The following is a 19,689-nucleotide window of genomic DNA, read 5'->3' on the forward strand; positions in this document are numbered from 1 at the left end:
CATGTTAATGTATGTATACATATACATATATAAACATATGTACATACATATGTATGTATACATATACATGTATACATACATATGTATATGTATATATGCATATGCATTTATGCATATGCATATATATATATATATATATATATATATATATATATATATATATAACTTTTTTTTTTTTTTTACAGTGTAACTTTTGGGAAGGCCCTGTTAAAGAAGAACTGAAGAGGATGTTCAACGATATCGCCACAGACGGACAGAAGAAATCAATAGCAAACACTAATTACGCAACGTGCCAAAGCTTCGGTGATGGTAATGCTGATAGTGTTGAAAGAAAAGCTTGTAATCACATCGCGGCGGGACTGAAATACATAAAAACCAAAACAAATAGTGGTAATGACAAGCAACTGCTCGAACGAGCAGTTGCTTGTATTGCTCTTAATCTTTATGCTGATCAAATAAAAAAAGAGTCGAAGGAGAAATGTCCAATTGATGAGAAAAGAATAGAAAAAATGTTTGATTATTGGAATCGAATTAATAATAATTCGTGTTCAAGTGGGGATAATAATTGTTTTAAGTGTGAAAGGAAAGCTGATTTTAAGGATTGCGAACTAAGTGTTACTAGCTCTTTGATTCATACAACACCAAATGGAACTTGCAATACTAACGCAACTAACGTGAAGACTAAAATGGAAGGTCTCCTCTTCAACAACGAAGACCCATCCCAATCCCCATCGAAATCCATCTCCCAAGTGAAGGAAACATTATCCACTATCACTAACATGAAGAACTCTTTCTGTACTCAACTCCAATGTGCAGCAAAACAATACGCGAAGAAGACAAAAGGGCAAAGCACCGATATAAAATGGGTAAGGGACAATAGACAACTACATATATATATGTATATGTATATATCTATATGAATATATATGTATATATGCATATGTATATTTATGTATATGTACGTATATATATATATATGTATATATGCATATGTATATTTATGTATATGTACGTATATATATATATATGTATATATGCATATGTATATTTATGTATATGTACGTATATATATATGTATATATGTATATACATATGTATACGTATATATATATGTATAAGGAAAATGGATGAAAAGGAAGAAAGTGAAATAAAAAAAACAAAATAGAGAAAGAAATTCAGATTCCGGGTTTAGAAATGAAGGTTGTTGGGGTGTTGGAATGATGTTGTTTGGGGTGTTGGAATGATGTTGTTTGGGGTGTTGGAATGATGTTGTTTGGGGTGTTGGAATGATGGTTGTTGGGGTGTTGGAATGAAGGTTGTTTGGGGTGTTGGAATGATGTTGTTGGGGTGCTGGAATGATGTTGTTGTGGTGTTGGAATGATGTTGTTGTGGTGTTTGGATGATGTTGTTGGAGTGTTGGAATGATGTTGTTCGGGGTGCTGGAATGATGTTGTTCGGGGTGCTGGAATGATGTTGTTGTGGTGTTGGAATGATGTTGTTGGGGTGTTGGAATGATGTTGTTGTGGTGCTGGAATGATGTTGTTCGGGGTGTTCGAATGATGTTGTTGTGATGTTGGAATGATGTTGTTGGGGGTGTTAGAATAAGGTGGTAAAGGTGTTAGTATAAGGTGGTAGGGTTATTGGAATAAGGTGTTAAGGGTGTTAGAATAAGGTGTTAAGGGTGTTAGAATAAGGTGGTAAGGGTGTTAGAATAAGGTTGTAAGGGTATTATAATAAAGTTGTAAGGGTATAAGAGTAAGGTTTTAAGGGTATGGGAATAAGGTTCCACAGTTTAGGACTTAGGTTTCAGGGTTTAGGAGTAAGGTTCCGGGGTTAGCTTTAGCTACTTTAGGGGGGGAAAGGAAAAACTCCTCGCAGACCGGGACCGGATACGACGCCAACAGGATGGCACAACAACCGGATACTACATAACCTAACACAACCAACATACTAACACAACCAACACAACTAACACAAACCAACATACTAACATACAACCAACATACTAACACAATTAACATACTAACACAACCAACATACTAACACAGAACCAACATACTAACACAAAACCAACATACTAACATAACCAACATACTGACACAACCAACATACAACCAACATACTAACACAACTAACATACTAACACAACCAACATACTAACACAAACCAACATACTAACACAAAACCAACATACTAACATAACCAACATACTGACACAACCAACATACAACCAACATACTAACACAAAGAGAAAAGAAAAAAAAAAAAAAAGAAAGGACATATATATACATATATACATACATATGTATATGTATATATGTATATATGTATATGTATATATATATGTATACACATATGTGTATACATATGTGTATACATATACATATATATTTTTTTTTATTTCTTTTCTTCTTCTTTTATGATCAGAATGACATAAACAGTGTTGTTGAAGAGGAATTAAGGAAACTTCTAGAACATATTACGAAAGTTCAGAATTGGGAAGGCGCTGCCCAATACTGCAAGGGCAACATCGGTCCGTCGAAGGGAGACACACCAGGAGAAAAAAAAGCAAAGCAAAAAGCTTGTAAGCTTTTTGCTTTAGGTTTAAATCATATTTCTCAAATAAACGAAAATGAAACTGGTGGACCACTTAGAAAAACTATGATGTGCGCAGCACTTAATCTTTATGCTGATCAATTAATTATAAAATCAACAAAACAATGTCCTTTAGATGATAAAAAATTAAAAGAGGCAATAGAACACGCTTTCCAAAAAGGTAATGCCACTATGAAGAATGGAGGAACTTCATGCAACACTCAGGGCAATAATTCTTGTTTTGTTTGCAATAGGCAAGACAAAAACGATTTTGCCAATTGCCAAATTGGCAATAATTCCACTGACAAAGTAGGGGAGAAAATGACCATTCTCCTCGACAAGGAAGACAAATCCAATTCCCAACCCAACACCAACACCAGCAAAATGGAACAAACACTTGACAAAATTAATAGTAAGGACATTTTCTGTACTGAACTACAATGTGCCATCAAACAACACTACAACAAAGACAAAATTAAAAAGGGAAACCCCACTTGGGTAAGGGTGGACAACAACATTATATATACATATACACATATATATGTATATGTATATGTATATGTATATGTATATATGTATATGTATATATGTATATATGTATATGTATATATGTATATGTATATATATATATATATATGTATATATGTATATATGTATATGTATATATGTATATATGTATATATGTATATATGTATATATGTATATATGTATATATATATGTATATATGTATATGTATACACATATGTGTATACATATACATATACATATATTTTTTTTTCTCTCTAACTTCCCTTCTTCTTCTTCTTTTATGATCAGGAAAACATCAAACATGACGCCACGAAGGAATTAACGAAACTTCTAGAACATATGATGCAACCTTCGGAGCAGAAGGACGTTGACAAATACTGTAAAGACAAGGAAGATGAATGGTATAAACTTGGCCATAAACAGAGCAAAACAAATAAAGCAGCTTGTTTACTCTTTGCTTCAGGATTAAAACACATTTATGGCCGCGGTCAGGGCCGTGCCAGCGGCCCTGTTAAGGGCCCATCGTTTGAACAAACGATGGGTTGCTTATTTCTTAAAGAGTATGCAAAACAATTGCAAAAAATGGCAAATGATAAGAAAAGGGGAAATAGTTGGGTACATCCTCTTTGTGACATAGATAAGGGCATAAAACATGCTTTTGAACAAAGTGAAAAAATTATGAAGAGTGTATTAAATGAATGCAAGGATGGTCCCAATGGTATTTCTTGTATTGTATGCACACAAAAGGAAGATTATTATAAATGCAAAATTGGCTCTGACAGTGTAAAGACCAACGTGGAAACAATCTTCCAAGACGACCAGAAGCAAAACCAAATGCAAGAAACATTAGAGAATACAGTCTGTCCCATCCTTCTTACGGATCTCCTTACCCCTTTTCTTCCTTTGGCTCCTGTCTCTATTGGCCTTTCTGCTATGGCTTATTACCTTTGGAAGGTAAGATTAATAAAAAAAAAAAAAAAAAATTAATAGGAAAAATTTTTTTTTAATGGTTAAAAAAAAAGAAAAAAATTAATAGGAAAAAAAAATTTTTTAATGATTAAAAAAAAAAAAAAAATTTTAATGGACAAAATTAATTGTTAAAAGGAAAAAAAAAATTTTTTTTTATGGTTAAAAGGAAAAAAAAATTTTAAATGGACAAAATTAATTATTAAAAGGAAAAAGAAAATTTTTTTAATGGTTAAAAAAAAAAAAAAAAAAAAAAAAAAAAAAAAAAATTTTAATGGACAAAATTAATTGTTAAAAGGAAAAAAAATTTTTTTAATGGTTAAAAAAAAAAAAACAATTTTAATGGTTAAAAGGAAAAAAAAAAAATTTTTAATGGTTAAAATAAAATAAAATAAAATAAATGTGTAAAAAGAATATTTCACAATCTTCTTAACAAAAATATCCTCTCATTCTTTTTTTTTTTTTTTTTTTTTCTAGTATTTCGGTCCTCTTGGTAAAGGAGGACCACGTTTCAGAAGATCTCCTGGTGAAATTCCTGGTCCATCAGTACAGGAACAAGTCCTCGATCATGTGCAGCAAGATAGTTCACATGAATATCAATTGGTGAAGGAACGAAAACCTCGTTCTGCTCCAACTAGAACGAAACGTTCTGGTCGCGTGAATCGTCGCACGATTATTGAAATTCATTTTGAAGTGTTGGATGAATGTCAAAAAGGGGACACACAATTGAACCAAAAGGATTTTCTGGAACTTTTGGTTCAAGAGTTTATGGGATCGGAATTTATGGAAGAAGAACAGGTTTCTAAGGAAGAGGTTCTTATGGAAGGGGTTCCTATGGAAAGTGTTCCAATGGAACGTGTTCCAAGTTTAGGTTCCGGGTTTATGGTTTAGGTTTAGGGGTTTAGTGTTCACGGTTAAGGGTTTATGGTCTCAGGTTCACGGTTCAGGGTTTAGGTTCTAGGGTTGACGGTTTAGTTTTTATGGTTTTAGCGTTTAGGGTTTAGTGTTCACGGTTCAGGGTTTCTTGTTTAAGATGAAGGATATTGGTTTCACACCTTTTGTCCTTTTTTTTTTTTCCTTTTTTTCCTTTTTATATTTTCTTGAAAAAAAAAAAAAGAAAAAAAAAAAAAAAAGATTCTTTCTTCCACATTTATTTCTTATTTTGTTTGCAAAAATTTTTTCTTTTTTTTTTTTTTTTTTGTGAAAGGACACCCTTTTGTTTATAGAAAAAAAAAAAAAAAAAAACATTCCTCTTTTTTTTTTAAGAACACAAATTATTTTTTCTCTCTTTTTTTTGTCCTTTTTTTTTTTTTTGCGCTTGCGAAAAATATTTTTTTTCTCCCTTTTTTTTTTTTTGCGCTTGCGAAAAATATTTTTTTTCTCCCTTTTTTTTTTTTTTTTTTGCGGAAAGCAGGAGGGTAAGCGCGCGAATAAATGATGTCTGCTGATAGCGCACAACAAAAAAAAAAAAAAAAAAAGGAAAGGGGGGTGTATGATGAAATATATTACAGTTGCAAAAGGTCGCAAAATATAAAGGAGAAGCACACACTTATCCGACACAAGGAAATATTGTGTATACATATGTGTTGACACAAACAACCTTATAAAAGCATACATACACATTACACCAAAAGTGTATACAGAATAACGAGAATATGCGGAAATGGCTGGGTTCAGCGCCCCGGGTTAAAAATAAAGTTAGTTCCGTGTTAAGGATAAGGTAGATTCCGCGTTAAAAGTAATGTTGGTTCCGGGTTAAAAGTAAAGTTAGTTCCGGGTTAAAAGTAAAGTTAGTTCCGGGTTAAAAGTAAAGTTAGTTCCGGGTTAAAGGTAAAGTTGGTTCCGGGTTAAAGGTAAAGTTGGTTCCGGGTTAAAGGTAAAGTAGGTTCCGGGTTAAGGGTAAAAGTTGGTTACGGGTTAAAAGTAAAGTGGGCTCCGGGTTAAAAGTAAAGTTGGTTCCGGGTTAAGGATAAGGTAGGTTGCGGGTTAAGGATAAAAGTGGGTTCCGGGTTAAGGATAAAAATGGGTTCCGGGTTAAGGATGAAAGTGGGTTCCCGGTTAAGGTAAGAGTGGGTTCCCGGTTAAGGGTAAAAGTAGGTTCCGGGTTAAGCATAAAAGTAGGTTCCGGGTTAAGGGTAAAAGTTGGTTCCGGGTTAAAGGTAAAGTTGGTTCCGGGTTAAAGGTAAAGTTGGTTCCGGGTTAAAGGTAAAGTAGGTTCCGGGTTAAGCGTAAAAGTTGCTTCCGGGTTAAGGATAAAAGTGGGTTCCGGGTTAAGGGTAAAGTACGTTCCGGGTTAAGGGTAAAAGTAGGTTACGGGTTAAAAGTAAAGTTGGTTCCGGGTTAAAAATAAGGTAGGTTCAGGGTTAAGGGTAAGGTAGGTTCCGCGTTAAAAATAATGTAGGTTTCGGGTTAAAGGTAAAGTTGGTTCCGGGTTAAGGATAAAAGTGGGTTCCGGGTTAAGGATAAAAGTGGGTTCCGGGTTAAGGATAAAAGTGGGTTCCGGGTTAAGGATAAAAGTGGGTTCCGGGTTAAGGATAAAAGTGGGTTCCGGGTTAAGGATAAAAGTGGGTTCCGGGTTAAGGATAAAAGTGGGTTCCGGGTTAAGGATAAAGTGGGTTCCGGGTTAAGGATAAAATGGGTTCCGGGTTAAGGATAAGATGGGTTCCGGGTTAAGGATAAGATGGGTTCCGGGTTAAGGATAAAGTGGGTTCCAGGTTAAGGATAAGATGGGTTCCGGGTTAAGGATAAAGTGGGTTCCGGTTAAGGATAAAAGTGGGTTCCGGGTTAAGGGTAGAAGTGGGTTCCGGGTTAAGGGTAAAAGTAGGTTACGGGTTAAGAGTAAGGTAGGTTCCGGGTTAAGAGTAAGGTAGGTTCCGGGTTATAGGTAATGTTGGTTCCGGGTGAAGGGTAAAGTTGGTTCCGGGTTAAGGGTAAGGTTGTTTCTGGGTTAAGGATAAAAGTGGGTTCCGGGTTAAGGATCAAAATGGGTTACGGGTTAAGGGTAAAAGTGGATTCCGGGTTAAGGGTAAAAGTGGATTCCGGGTTAAGTGTAAAAGTGGGTTCCCGGTTAAGGATAAAAGTGGGTTACGGGTTAAGGATTAAAGTGGGTTCTGGCTTAAGGTGAATGTAAGATCAGGGTTTGGAGTTATGGTGATAGTAGGATCAGGGTTTAGGGTTAAGGTGAAATTATGATCAAGGTTTAGTGTTAAGTTGAAAGTAGTATCAGGTTTCAGTGTTAGAGTGAATGTAGGTTAACGGTTTAGGTTTAATTTGTGTAGAGTATAGTTTTAGGGTTTAGGGTTTAGGTTTAATCTTTGTAGAGTATAGGTTTAGGGTGTAGGTTTTATGTTTGTAGAGTATAGGTTTAGGGTTCATGGGTTCAGGTTTTAGGGTTTAGGATTTAGGTTTAAAGTTTGTAGAGTACAGGTTTAGGGTTTAGGTTTAATGTTCGCATAGTATAGATTTAGGGTTCATGTTTGAGGATTTTGAGCTTATATTAATGTTCTATGGGAGAAGAATGTATAGGTGTATGTATGGGTGGATGAAAATGGATCAAAAAAAGAAAAGGCTAGTGATTGTATAGAAGAGGAGAATATGATTTGTTTGGGAATTAAAATAAATATAAAGGAGGACGAACAAATGGGAGGAATACCTAAGGGAAGGAATTAAAAAAGGAAAGAAGAAAAGAAGAAGAAACGAAAAGAAATGCAAGTGGAAAAAAGTATTATGCAGGAGAGTTTGCGCACATTTTTTTTTTCTCTCCTTGCTTTTTTTTTCACTCTTTTTTTTTATTTCTTATTTTCTCTTTTTTTCTTTTTCTTTTTTATCTATTTTCCTTTTTTTTGTTCTTTTTTTAATATTATTTTTTATTTATATATTTTTTATTATTTTTATTTCCTTGTAAATAAGGAAATGTTTTTCCTTATGTGGAATGCTCTAATTAAAATGGGGAATGAATTGTATAATAGATGGAAATGTGGGAGATGTTCTTTTTTTTTTTTTGAGAATGAACTGTTTTATTTTTAGAATGTGGAAGATGTTTTTTTTTTTTTTTTAGAATGAACTGTTTCTTTTTTCTTTTTTCCTTTTTTTTTTTTTAAACTTATTCTTTCTAATAAACCTATAATTTATAATAAGCCCATTCTTTTTAATATAAATATATATAGAGAAGGACACACCAAAAAAAAAGAATCTTTTCACATATTAAATTGAAGCAAAACCAAATACAGCACAAAGGCAAGACCAAATACAGTGGAGAAAAAATGGCACCTTTTCCTTTTATAAAAACATCTACATTAATCTTTGCATAGCTATAACTATGGCACCAAACCAATCATCATCACCAGGTATGAATATCAAAAAAAAAAATTATATTTATATTTTTTTGACAACTATAGGGGAAATTTTGGTGTGGGCTAAAACGTATATATATATGTATATATATATTATATATTATTTTTTTCCCCCACACCAAATTATTATTAATATTTATTATTCACGTTTAAGGAAAAAAGGGGGGTGAATGAAAGTGTATAGGAGGGAGGGGGGAAGGTTTCAAGTGTATAGGGTTTAGGGTTTAGGGTTCAGGGTTTAGGTTTCAGGGTTCAGGGTTCATGGTTTAGGTTTCAGGGTTTAGGGTTCATGGTTTAGGTTTCAGGGTTTAGGGTTCAGGGTTTAGGGTTTAGGGTTTAGGGTTCAAGGGTTTAGGGTTTAGGGTTTAGGGTTCAAGGTTTAGGGTTCAATGTATATGAGTAAGATTTCGAGTTCCGTTTTTAGGGTTCAGTGTATAGGAGTATGATTTCGAGTTCCGTTTTTAGGGTTCAGTGTATAGGAGTAAGATTCCGGTTTATGGGTTTAGGGTTCAGTATGTAGGAGTAAGATTCCGGGTTCCGGCTTTAGGGTTCAGTGTATAGGAGTAAGATATCGGGTTTTGGGTTCCGGGTTCCGGGTTCAGTGTATAGGAGTAGGATTCCGGGTTCCGGCTTTAGGGTTCAGTGTATAGGAGTAAGTTTCCGGGTTCCGGGTTTAGGGCTCTGTGTATAGGAGTAAGAGATCGGGTTCCGGGTTTAGGGTTTAGTGTATAGGAGTAAGATTCCGGGTTCTGGGTTTAGGGTTGTGGGTTCAGGAATAAAGGTCTTAGGGATGTTAGAATTCAGATTCGGGGTGTTGGAATAAGGTTTTAGGGGTATAGGAGTAAGTTTCTATGGATGTAGAAATAAGGTTCTATGGGTCATGATTTAGGTTCGGGGGTTGGCTTTAGTTGAGTAAGGGGGGGAAAGAAAAAGCTCCTCGCAGACAAAGACCGGATACTATATACTAACCGGATGGCAGTGGCGGTGAAACCGGATACTACAACCCGACAACCAAAAAAGGAAGAAAAAAAAAAAAAAAAAAGAATTTTTAAATCATAAATTTTAACATCTCTTTATTTCATTCACTTCTCAGGTTCAAGTTCGAGTTCAAGTTCTTCATCTTCCGGTAGTAGTGGTGGTGGTAGTAGTTGGTTGGGGAGATGGGGTTTTGGTAGTTTTAGTATTCCATCACCAGTCAAAGCCGTTGCTGGGGCTGTTTCTACTATAAGGGATAGTGTGGTTTCTGCTGGTCAAAAAGTGTGGGATTCTGGGTCACGATTTCTTGATAACGTGCAAACAAGAGTTGCGACTGCGCTGTCTCCAGTTACATGGATCACATCAGCTTCATCTGCCATTAGTGCTGCTTCTAATGTAGCTCCCTCAGTTATAGAGACATTTCATGAAGTTGTAGGAGGTGAACTACAAATTCATACTCCAGCACCTGCTCCTCCTCAACCAGTCAAACCGGCTCCACTACCCAAACCAGTTACTCCTGCCCCCACCACGAAGCCTACAAATCCTTGGGATCGGCTTATCCCTTTTGTTGCGTTGGCTCCTGCTACAGTTGCTATTTCTATTTTTTCTTACTTAATCTGGAAGGTAAGGAATAAAAAGAGAAGGAATGAAAAGGGAAAGGAAGAAGAGAAGAAAAAAAAAAAAAGAAAAGGAAAAAAAGAAAAAAAGATTTTCTGCAAGAAAAAAAAAAAAAAATGAAATAAAAAAGAAATTAAAGAAAAAATTAAGGAGTAAAGAAAATTTAAAAAAAAAAAAAAAAAAAAAGGGAATGAATGAATGTGTATGGGGTGTATATAAAATTTCGCCTATTGAGGGTGTACGTGTGTAAGATTTCGTATTTTTAGGTTGCGGGATTTATAATATTTTTCGGTGTATATGTGTAAGATTTCGCATTTTTAGGTTGCGGGATTTAATATTTTTACGGTGTATATGTGTAAGATTTCGAATTTTGGTTGCGGGATATAATATTTTTACGGTGTATATGTGTAAGATTTCGCATTTAGGTTGCGGGATTTATAATATTTTACGGTGTATATGTGTAGAATTTCGTATTTAGGTTGCGGGATATAATATTTTACGGTGTCTGCGTAATTTAATATTTTACGGTGTATATGTGTAGGATTTCGTATTTTTAGGTTGCGAGATTTATAATATTTTACGGTGTATATGTGTAGGATTTCGTATTTTCCGGTTGCAGGATTTAATATTTTACGGTGTATATGTGTAAGATTTCGCATTTAGGTTGCGGGATTTAATATTTTATGGTGTGCGCGTGATTTCGTATTTAGGTTGCGGGATATAATATTTTGCGGTGTATATGTGTAAGATTTCGTATTTAGGTTGCGGGATTTATAATATTTTACGGTGTACATGTGTAAGATTTCGTATTTAGGTTGCGGGATTTATAATATTTTACGGTGTATATGTGTAAGATTTCGTATTTTTTGGTGTACACTTGAGGGTGTACGGTTTAAGTTTTAGGTTGGAAGGTGTATTTCTTTTTTTTTTTAAAGATAAAATAAAAAACAAGGAAAAAAAGAAAAGAAAAAAAAAGAGAGAAAAAAAAAAAAAAAAAAAAAAGAAAGAAGAAAAAATATAGCACTCCATAATTTTCTTAGCAGAAATATTCTCCCCTTTTTTTTTTTTCTTTCTCTGCAGTATTTTGCTCAACTGCGTAAGATAAGACTCTACAGAACAGCTCCTTTAAGAATTCCCGGTCCATCAGTACAGGAACAAGTCCTCGATCATGTGGAAGAAGCCGGTTCACATGAATATCAATTGGTGAAGGAACGAAAACCTCCATCTGTTCCAGCGAGAACAAAACGTTCTGCACGCGATCCTGCTGGTGGTGGTCGCGTGAATCGCCGCACCATTATTAAAATTCATTTTGAACTGGTGGACGAATGTCAAAAAGGGAACACAAAATTGACTCAGAATGATTTTCTGGAACTTTTAGTTCGAGAGTTTATGGGAAGCGAATTTATGGAAGAAGAAGAACAGGTTTCTAAGGAAGAGGTTCTTATGGAAAGTGTTCCAATGGAACATGCTCCAATTTTAGGTTCCGTGTTTATGGTTTAGGGTTCACAGTTTAGGGTTCACAGTTTAGGGTTCACAGTTTAGGATTCACAGTTTAGGGTTCACAGTTTAGGGTTCACAGTTTAGGATTCACAGTTCAGGGTTTAGGGTTCAGGGTTCACAGTTTAGGGTTCACAGTTTAGGGTTCACAGTTTAGGGTTCACAGTTTAGGGTTCACAATTTAGGGTTCACGGGTTTAGGGTTCACAGTTTAGGGTTCACAATTTAGGATTCACAGTTTAGGGTTCACAGTTTAGGGTTTATGGTCTCAGGTTCACGGTTCAGGGTTTATGGTCTCAGGTTCACGGTTCAGGGTTTATGGTCTCAGGTTCACGGTTCAGGGTTTAGGGTTCACAGTTTAGGGTTTATGGTCTCAGGTTCACGGTTCAGGGTTTAGGGTTCACAGTTTAGGGTTTATTGTTTAAGATGAAGGATATTGGTTTCATACCCCTTTTTGTCCTTTTTTAATTATGTGATAAAAAGACATAAGGAGTTTGAATATTCATGTTATTTCTTAATTTTTTATGCCCTTTTTTTAGTTTTTTTTTGGTGAAAGGACACCTTTTCTTTATAGAAAAAAAAAAAAAAAACATTCTTTTTTTTTTTAAGAGAGCACACATTTTTTTTTTAAGAACACAAATTATTTTTTTTTTTTTTTTTTCCTTTTTATTTTTTCTTTAAAAAAAAAAAAGAAAAAAAGAAAAAAAAAGATTCTTTCTTTCATCTTTATTTCTTATTTTGTTTGTAACATTCCTTTTTTTTTTTTTGTTGTTTTTGAAAGAACACCTTTTGTTTATAGAAAAAAAAAAAAAAAAACATTTTTTTTTTTTTTTTTTTCCTTCCGTCAAAAAAATAAATAAGCTTTTTTTTATGGTTCATCTAAATATAGGGGCATACGTACATTTACGCGCATTAGAAATAGGGTTTTGGGGAGTGGTTTTTTTCGTCCCCGGGAAAGGTGGAAAAAAAAATTTCCCCCCACAAATNAACAAACCAACAAATCAACAAATCAACAAATCAACAAATCAACAAATCAACAAATCAACAAATCAACAAATCAACAATTCAACAATTCAACAAATAATACATACACAAGATCGCGGTATCATTTGGAACATTACCAAAAAAAAAAGAAAAAAAAAAAAAAAACGAAAGAATTACCAAATCATGTATATTCATATTGAGCAAAAACATACATAACGTGAACACATTTTAAATATAAATATGTCCATATAAATATACTACAAAATAAATTTCTTGAATACGGGGGGGAATGAATTGGGAAATTTTTTTCTTCTTTTTGTTTTTTTTTGTTGAATATTATAATTCATATTTTCTTCAATTTCAAACATTAGTAAAGCCATATATCTCTAATATGTATAATTGAAGAAGTCGCGAAATTGAATAGTTTCAATATTAATTTGAATTAATATTTATTATATTTTTAAATAATTTGTTCCTTTTTTCCATAATTCAAAATTTCATTTTATTAATAAATTCATTCTATTTTAACTCGTTTAGGCGTATTGTAGATACTTCCGCGTGCACACATTGAATTAATTATATCAACTTTCTCATTCTTCCAATGAGCCAACATTTCCTATTCTTTTCCGAAATATTCGTTCCCTTTATGATAAAACCATGACATGAGTTCTTCTCTTTGTTTATTTATATGCGGATTTGCACTGTACCATTTTCTAGATTGAGCCAAATTTTAAAATTTCGCTGTTGGCATAATTCCAAACGTTTTATAATCATCATCCTCTTCGTTCATTTTCCAGTGGTACATTATCCAGACTTTGATTTTTTCGCCTCTAAATTGTTTTATATCTTTAAGAAGAATTTTAAATAAATTAGAATGAAGGTCATGCAACCATTTTTTCAACTTTGAATGAGTTCCGAATTTTCTTTTTGTGCTAAACAATTTTTTCCATGTACTGTCCTTACAATCTTGTTTTTTCAATGCTGGAGTGTCTTTTTCTTCTGTTGGGACTTGATTATATTCTGACCATTTATTTTCAACTGAGTGAATCCAGCTCGCCCACTCGTCATTACTTTTTTGCATCCATCTTTCTCTTGTTTCATTTAATTTATTCTTAAATCCCTCCCAATCATTCTCTAAGCTTTGCTTGAATGTGGTCCAATCTGTGAATTTTGGAACTGCCGCTCCCAAATCTTCGGGTTTCAATGGGTATAGTGCCTTTTCTTTTTCTCCTTTAGGTGCCATCGAAAGGTACTTGTGTTGCAAGTCAAAAATAGGAGTACTTTCATCGACTAATTCGTCCCTTGGTATTCTTATTTGTATTTTCTCATGTACTGGTTCTTCTTCTTCTAATTCAGTAGAAAATTATTTTTCAACAAATGCTTTTTTCTCAGGAGATTTTTTCCTTGCATCTGGAGCTTCCACAATCTTAAGTATTCTTCCAATTCTTCAGGAATTCCTTCCCTTTCAACTTTTTCCTTTACTTCTTCTTTTACTTCTTCCTTTATTTCTTCTTTCAGTTCATCCTTTACTTCTTCCTTTACTTCTTCTTTTACTTCTTCTTTTACTTCTTCCTTTATTTCTTCTTTTACTTCTTCTTTTATTTCTTCTTTTACTTCCTCTTTCACTTCTTCTTTTACTTCTTCTTTCACTTCTTCTTTTACTTCTTCTTTCACTTCCTCCTTTACTTCTTCTTTCACTTCCTCCTTTACTTCTTCTTTCACTTCTTCTTTTACTTCCTCCTTTAAACCTTCTTTTACTTCTTCCTTTTTTTCCTTTGGCTCCCTTCTTTGTACCTGTTGTTGTGCTGCTTTCTGAGCTCCTCTTATAGTATTCCTTCCTTTTCCAGCCTCCCGATCTAATAACTTCTGTAGATAGCACTCATATTTCCTGTCCAACGCTGCTTCTACTGCAGAAGTAAGTTGTTTCCTATAGTTACGAGTTTCCTCTTTTGCGAGTTGTTTGCTCATTTCCTCAATTGAAAGATCCTTCCACCTTGATCTTCGCTTTTTCTGGTCTTCACTGGAAGTCACATCGGAATTCCCCTTATCCCCCTCAGTATTCTGGGCTCCATTGCCCGCGTCAGATCCCTTCTTAGTTCCTTCCTTTACTTCTTCTTCTTTTTTGCCCTTTTTTCCAAATAATGTTTTAAGTGATTTATTTTTTTTCGATGGAGCTTCTTCTTCTGTTTCCGTGCTTGATAAATTTCTACCAGCACTCTTACACAGTGGTAAAGGAGCATTTACGCCCTGTCTTGAAAAATCATCCTGGTGCCAAAAAGGGAAGGGAATGGTATGAGAAGGAAATGAAATGAAAGGAATGATAAGGGTTGATAAGTTAAATGAATGAATAAGGGAAAAATCAGCTGTTTGGAAAGGAAAAAGAAAAAAGGGGGAAAGGGAGGTTCCGGGTTTATAGTTTAAGGTTTCCACGGGTATAGGGGTAAGTTCTTCAGGGGTGTTAGAATAAGGTTGTGGGAGTGTTAGAATAAAGGTTGTTGGGGTGTTAGAATTCGGATTCCGGGTGTTGGAATAAGGTTATAGGGGTGCCATAATAAGGTTGTAGGTATATTAGAATAAGGTTGTAGGGGTATTAGAATAAGGTTATAAGGGTATTGGAATAAACGTTTTAGGGATGTTGGAATAAGGTTGTAAGGGTGTTAGAATGAAGTTGTAGGGGTATAGGAGTAAGGTTCCGGGGTTAGCTTTAGTTGAGTAAGGGGGGATGGAAGATGGAATAAAAGTAAAAGGGGAAGAAAAAGGAAGGGAAGGGTATGTATGAGAAGGGAATAGGGAATGGAATTTAGGAGGAAAGGGGAAGGGAAATATAGGAGAAAGAGTAAGGAAATGTGAAGTAAGGGGGGTAAAGGAGTAAAGAAATGTAAGTAAGGGGAGAGGGAATGTGTGCGAGTGGAAGGGAAGGGGAAGGAATCCCTGCCCTTCCCTTCCTTTTCTTTTCTATCCTTTCATTTTCCCTTATGTATGTTGTTCTTTGTAATAATAAATATATATATATATATGTACAAGAATTCTCTCAATAGCACAAATATTCTTCATCTTACATAGTTGGGATGTTGCCACATGTAAAGTACAAAAGCTAATAGTGAAAGTTTGGTAAAAGAGAAGGGTGCCATTTTTTTTTTTTCTTCTCTTTCAAATGCTTTTTTTTTCCTTATTTGTTCTTTTTAAGGGTAAAAATAAAATAAAAAAAAAAAAAAGTTTCTTAATGTGTACGAAGCTTTTTTTTTTTTTTTTTTTTAATATATTTTTTTATCCTGGTCATAAGTGAAAAAATAATATATATATATATAATTTGCCAACAAAAATTAAATAAAACGATAAACAAATTTATGATATTATATACTCAAGAAGAAAAAAATAAAAAGAGAATGAAAGAAAAAGAAAAGGAAGAAGGGATTATAGTTAACCGAATGCTGTTTAAAGGAGGGCATTCTTATATGGTACGCATTTGCTAGCGGTCACCCGGCGCCCCCCCCCTTTCGCCATTACGGAATGAAAAAAAATTCATTGCAACGTCCATATCCTACATAGATTAATCCTTTTCTGCATGCTCCCATCCCCTTCCACAGATTGAAAAGTTAGTTTTCATTTTTTTTTTTTAATATAAAAAATGTTAATAAAAAAAAAAAAAAAATGATCATCGCTAATAATTTGTACGGCTGCAATTTGCATGTATAATTGCATGTTGATATTATAGAATGCATATTTCGAGCGAACAGACACAACAGTTCTATGTAGATTTTTATATGTTTGTTTTAAAATACAACTATGTAGATTAACTCCGAAATTATTTTTTTTGTTCCGCAGTGTAAAACATACATTGTAGAATAAAAGTTGAACGAAATAAAAGTAAATAAAGATAGAAAAGGAAAGAAGGGGAAGATAGAAAAATAAAAAAACAAAAAAGAATGGAACAAATAAATGAAATAAAAAAAAAAAAAATGAATGAAGAAGATAAAGGAAGGAAGTAAAGAAGGATTTAAAATAGTTCCCTGTTCAGGGTTAGGGTTTTCAGGGTTTAGGGTTTTCAGGGTTTAGGGTTTTCAGGGTTTAGGGTTTTCAGGGTTTAGGATTTTCAGGGTTTAGGCTTTTCAGGGTTTAGGGTTTTCAGGGTTTAGGATTTTCAGGGTTTAGGCTTTTCAGGGTTTAGGCTTTTCAGGGTTTAGGCTTTTCAGGGTTTAGGCTTTTCAGGGTTTAGGCTTTTCAGGGTTTAGGGTTTTCAGGGTTTAGGCTTTTCAGGGTTTAGGCTTTTCAGGGTATAGGCTTTTCAGGGTTTAGGCTTTTCAGGGTTTAGGCTTTTCAGGGTTTAGGCTTTTCAGGGTTTAGGCTTTTCAGGGTTTAGGGTTTTCAGGGTTTAGGCTTTTCAGGGTTTAGGCTTTTCAGGGTTTAGGGTTTTCAGGGTTTAGGGTTTTCAGGGTTTAGGGTTTTCAGGGTTTAGGGTTTTCAGGGTTTAGGGTTTTCAGGGTTTAGGGTTTTCAGGGTTTAGGGTTTTCAGGGTTTAGGGTTCAGGGTTTAGGGTTTTCAGGGTTTAGGGTTTTCAGGGTTTAGGGTTTTCAGGGTTTAGGATTTTCAGGGTTTAGGGTTTTCAGGGTTTAGGGTTTTCAGGGTTTAGGGTTTTCAGGGTTTAGGGTTTTCAGGGTTTAGGGTTTTCAGGGTTTAGGGTTCAGTATTTAGGGTACAGTTGTTCAGGGTTTAGGGTTTAGGGTTTAGGGTTCACATTTTAGGGTTTATGGTTTCAGGGTTTATGTTTTAGGTTTCAGGGTTTAAGTTTTAGGGTTTAGGGTTAAGCATTTAGTGTTTAGGTTTCACGGTTTAGGGGTTAGCGTTTAGGGTTTAGGGGTTAGCGTTTAGGGTTGAGGGTTCAGGGTTTAGGGTTCAGGGTTTAGGGTTTAGTGTTCATTGTTTAGGCTTTAGGGTTCAGGGTTTAGGGTTTAGGGTTTAGGGTTTAGGGTTCAGGGTTTAGGGTTCAGGGTTTAGTGTTTTAGGGTTTAGGGTTTAGATTTTAAGGTTCAGGGTTTAGGGTTTAGGGTTCAGGGTTCAGGGTTCAGGGTTTAGGGTTCAGGGTTTAGGGTTCAGGGTTTAGGGTTCAGGGTTTAGGGTTCAGGGTTTAGGGTTCAGGGTTTAGGGTTTTCAGGGTTTAGGGTTTTCAGGGTTTAGGGTTTTCAGGGTTTAGGGTTTTCAGGGTTTAGGATTTTCAGGGTTTAGGGTTTAGGGTTTAGCTTTTATGGTTTAGGGTTCAGGGTTTAGGTTTCAGGGTTTAGGGTTCAGGGTTTATGGTTCAGGGTTTAGGTCTTAGGGTTTAGGTTTGAGGTTTAGGTTTAGGGTTTTGGGTTCAGGGTTCAGGGTTCAGGTTTTAGGGTTCAGGGTTTAGGGTTCAGGTTTTAGGGTTTAGGGTTCAGGGTTTAGGGTTCAGGGTTTAGGGTTCAGGGTTTAGGGTTCAGGGTTTAGGGTTCAGGGTTTAGGGTTCAGGGTTTAGGGTTCAGGGTTTAGGGTTCAGGGTTTAGGGTTCAGGGTTTAGGGTTCAGAGTTTAGGGTTCAGGTTTTAGGGTTTAGGGGTGTTTTTTTTTTTTAAGGTTTCGTGTTTACGGTTTTGTGATTTAGGGTTTAATGTTCAAGATTCTTCATTTAGGATGTATGTAGTATTGCTGGTTTTAGAGCTGTATGTAAGTTTTCGAATTTAGATTGCGGGATTTAATATTTTACGGTGTGTATGTGTAAGATTTCGTATTTAGTTGTGGGATTTAATATTTTACGGTGTAAATGTGTAAGATTTCGTATTTAGGTTGCGGGATATAATATTTTTACAGGTGTACATGTGTAAGATTTCGCATTTAGGTTGCGGGATTTATAATATTTTACGGTGTATATGTGTAAGATTTTATATTGAGGTTGCGGGATATAATATTTTACGGTGTATGCGGATATAATATTTTACGTTGTCTGCGAAATTTAATATTTTACGGTGTATATGTGTAAGATTTCGCATTTTTAGGTTGCGGGATTTAATATTTTACGGTGTATATGTGTAAGATTTGGCATTTAGGTTGAGGGATTTATAATATTCTACGGTGTATGTGTAAGATTTCGTATTTAGGTTGCGGGATTTAATATTTTACGGTGTATATGTGTAAGATTTCGCATTTTTAGGTTGCGGGATATAATATTTTGCGGTGTATATGTGTAAGATTTCGCATTTAGTTTTGCGGGATTTATAATATTTTGCGGTGTATATGTGTAGGATTCCGCATTTTCAGGTTGCGGGATGTTATATTTTACGGTGTATATGTGTAAGATTTCGCATTTTTAGGTTGCGGGATATAATATTTTGCGGTGTATGCGGATATAATATTTTACGTTGTCTGCGAAATTTAATATTTTACGGTGTATATGTGTAAGATTTCGCATTTTTAGGTTGCGGGATTTAATATTTTACGGTGTATATGTGTAAGATTTCGTATTTTTCGGTTGCGGGATTTATAATATTTTACGGTGTACGTGTAAGATTTCGTATTTAGGTTGCGGGATTTAATATTTTACGGTGTATATGTGTAGGATTTCGTATTTAGTTTTGCGGGATTTATAATATTTTGCGGTGTCTGTGTAAGATTTCGTATTTAGTTTTGCGGGATTTATAATATTTTGCGGTGTATATGTGTAGGATTCCGCATTTTCAGGTTGCGGGATGTAATATTTTACGGTGTATATGTGTAAGATTTCGCATTTTTAGGTTGCGGGATATAATATTTTGCGGTGTATATGTGTAAGATTTCGCATTTAGGTTGCGAGATTTATAATATTTTACGGTGTATATGTGTAGGATTCCGCATTTTCAGGTTGCGGGATGTAATATTTTACGGTGTATATGTGTAAGATTTCGTATTTTTCGGTTGCGGGATTTATAATATTTTACGGTTTACGTGTAAGATTTCGCATTTTTAGGTTGCGGGATATAATATTTTACGGTGTATATGTGTAGGATTTCGTATTTAGTTTTGCGGGATTTATAATATTTTACGGTGTATATGTGTAGGATTCCGCATTTTCAGGTTGCGGGATGTAATATTTTACGGTGTATATGTGTAAGATTTCGTATTTAGGCTGCGGGATTTATAATATTTTTACGGTGTATATGTGTAAGATTTCGTATTTAGGCTGC

The 19,689-nt window shown here is 34.7% G+C and overlaps 3 protein-coding genes across 3 annotated transcripts in view; 2 read left to right on the forward strand and 1 right to left on the reverse strand.

Moving 5' to 3' along the window:
- The window catches only part of PKNH_0400100 (SICAvar, type I), a gene marked incomplete at both ends in the record, with an annotated part of 13,941 nt that extends 8,960 nt beyond the window's left edge, over positions 1 to 4,981 (forward strand). The window contains 4 exons of the mRNA XM_039113844.1: positions 186 to 866; positions 2,428 to 3,093; positions 3,413 to 4,078; positions 4,568 to 4,981. Of these exons, the coding sequence (XP_038969456.1) occupies positions 186 to 866; positions 2,428 to 3,093; positions 3,413 to 4,078; positions 4,568 to 4,981 (2,427 nt within the window). The remainder of the gene's footprint in view (positions 1 to 185; positions 867 to 2,427; positions 3,094 to 3,412; positions 4,079 to 4,567) is intronic.
- Positions 4,982 to 9,534: 4,553 nt separating this feature from the next.
- On the forward strand, positions 9,535 to 11,535 carry PKNH_0400200 (SICAvar, type I (fragment); the record flags this gene model as incomplete). The annotated part of the gene is made up of 2 exons (XM_039113845.1): positions 9,535 to 10,041; positions 11,116 to 11,535. Coding segments are annotated over 2 exons (927 nt in total), but the record flags the coding sequence as incomplete, so codon positions are not given.
- A 2,327-nt stretch (positions 11,536 to 13,862) lies between these two features.
- PKNH_0400300 (Plasmodium exported protein, unknown function) lies at positions 13,863 to 15,646 on the reverse strand (the record flags this gene model as incomplete). Its single annotated transcript, XM_039113846.1, has 2 exons — positions 13,863 to 14,780; positions 15,575 to 15,646. 2 exons carry the CDS (start codon positions 15,644 to 15,646, stop codon positions 13,863 to 13,865), a joined length of 990 nt encoding a protein of 329 aa, XP_038969458.1.
- Positions 15,647 to 19,689: the final 4,043 nt, after the last annotated feature.

The sequence above is a fragment of the Plasmodium knowlesi genome (assembly GCF_000006355.2).
Source record: "Plasmodium knowlesi strain H genome assembly, chromosome: 4".
In the NCBI taxonomy this organism is placed as follows: Eukaryota; Apicomplexa; class Aconoidasida; order Haemosporida; family Plasmodiidae; genus Plasmodium; species Plasmodium knowlesi.